This window comes from Brassica oleracea, chromosome C4 (assembly GCF_000695525.1).
Source record: "Brassica oleracea var. oleracea cultivar TO1000 chromosome C4, BOL, whole genome shotgun sequence".
NCBI lineage: Eukaryota > Viridiplantae > Streptophyta > Magnoliopsida > Brassicales > Brassicaceae > Brassica > Brassica oleracea.
The window spans coordinates 29,879,697-29,880,376 of record NC_027751.1 but is presented as its reverse complement, the minus strand read 5'-3'; the positions used below and the strand labels follow the sequence as shown (position 1 = coordinate 29,880,376).

Sequence of the window (680 nt, the reverse complement as noted above, 5' to 3'; positions counted from 1 at the left end):
GCAGAGTAACGGCCAAGCTGAGTCGACGAACAAGACCATCATCGACGGTCTGAAGAAACGACTCGACTTAAAGAAGGGTTGCTGGGCGGATGAACTAGATGGTGTCCTGTGGTCCCACAGAACAACTCCTCGCGGAGCGACGAAGGCCACGCCCTTCTCAATGGCCTACGGCGTCGAGGCAATGGCTCCCGCAGAAGTCAATGTGATGAGTCTGCGCCGATCACGAATGCCGCAAAACGTCGAACTCAACCATGACATGCTGCTCGACGCACTCGACGACATCGAAGAAAAGCGCGACCAAGCACTGCTCCGTATCCAAAATTACCAGCATCAAATCGAGAGCTACTACAACCAGAAGGTTAAGTCGCGTCCCCTCGAAATGGGCAATCTTGTTTTAAGAAAGGTCTTCGAAAAGACTAAGGAGTGGAAAGCCGGCAAGCTCGGAGCCAACTGGGAAGGACCGTACAAGATCGTCGAAGTCATCAAACCAGGAGTATACCGCCTCGAGACTTCAACGGGCGAAGCAGTACCGAGAGCTTGGAACTCCAAACATCTCCGCCTCTTCCATCCTTAATCAAGACAAATGCCTCACCGGGTAAATGCGCCACTAAGGCCACTTTTACTCGGTCTTGCTTAAAAAAAAAAAAAAAAAAAAAAAAAAAAAAAAAAAAAAAAAAAAA

General features: G+C 49.1%; 1 protein-coding gene across 1 annotated transcript in view; it reads right to left on the bottom strand.

The window, feature by feature from the left end:
• Window positions 1–574: 574 nt before the first annotated feature.
• Window positions 575–680, bottom strand: part of LOC106338611 (spore wall protein 2-like) — a 2,425-nt gene continuing 2,319 nt past the window's right edge. Inside the window, exon 3 of the mRNA XM_013777549.1 lies at window positions 575–607. Within this exon, the coding sequence (XP_013633003.1) occupies window positions 575–607 (33 nt within the window). The remainder of the gene's footprint in view (window positions 608–680) is intronic.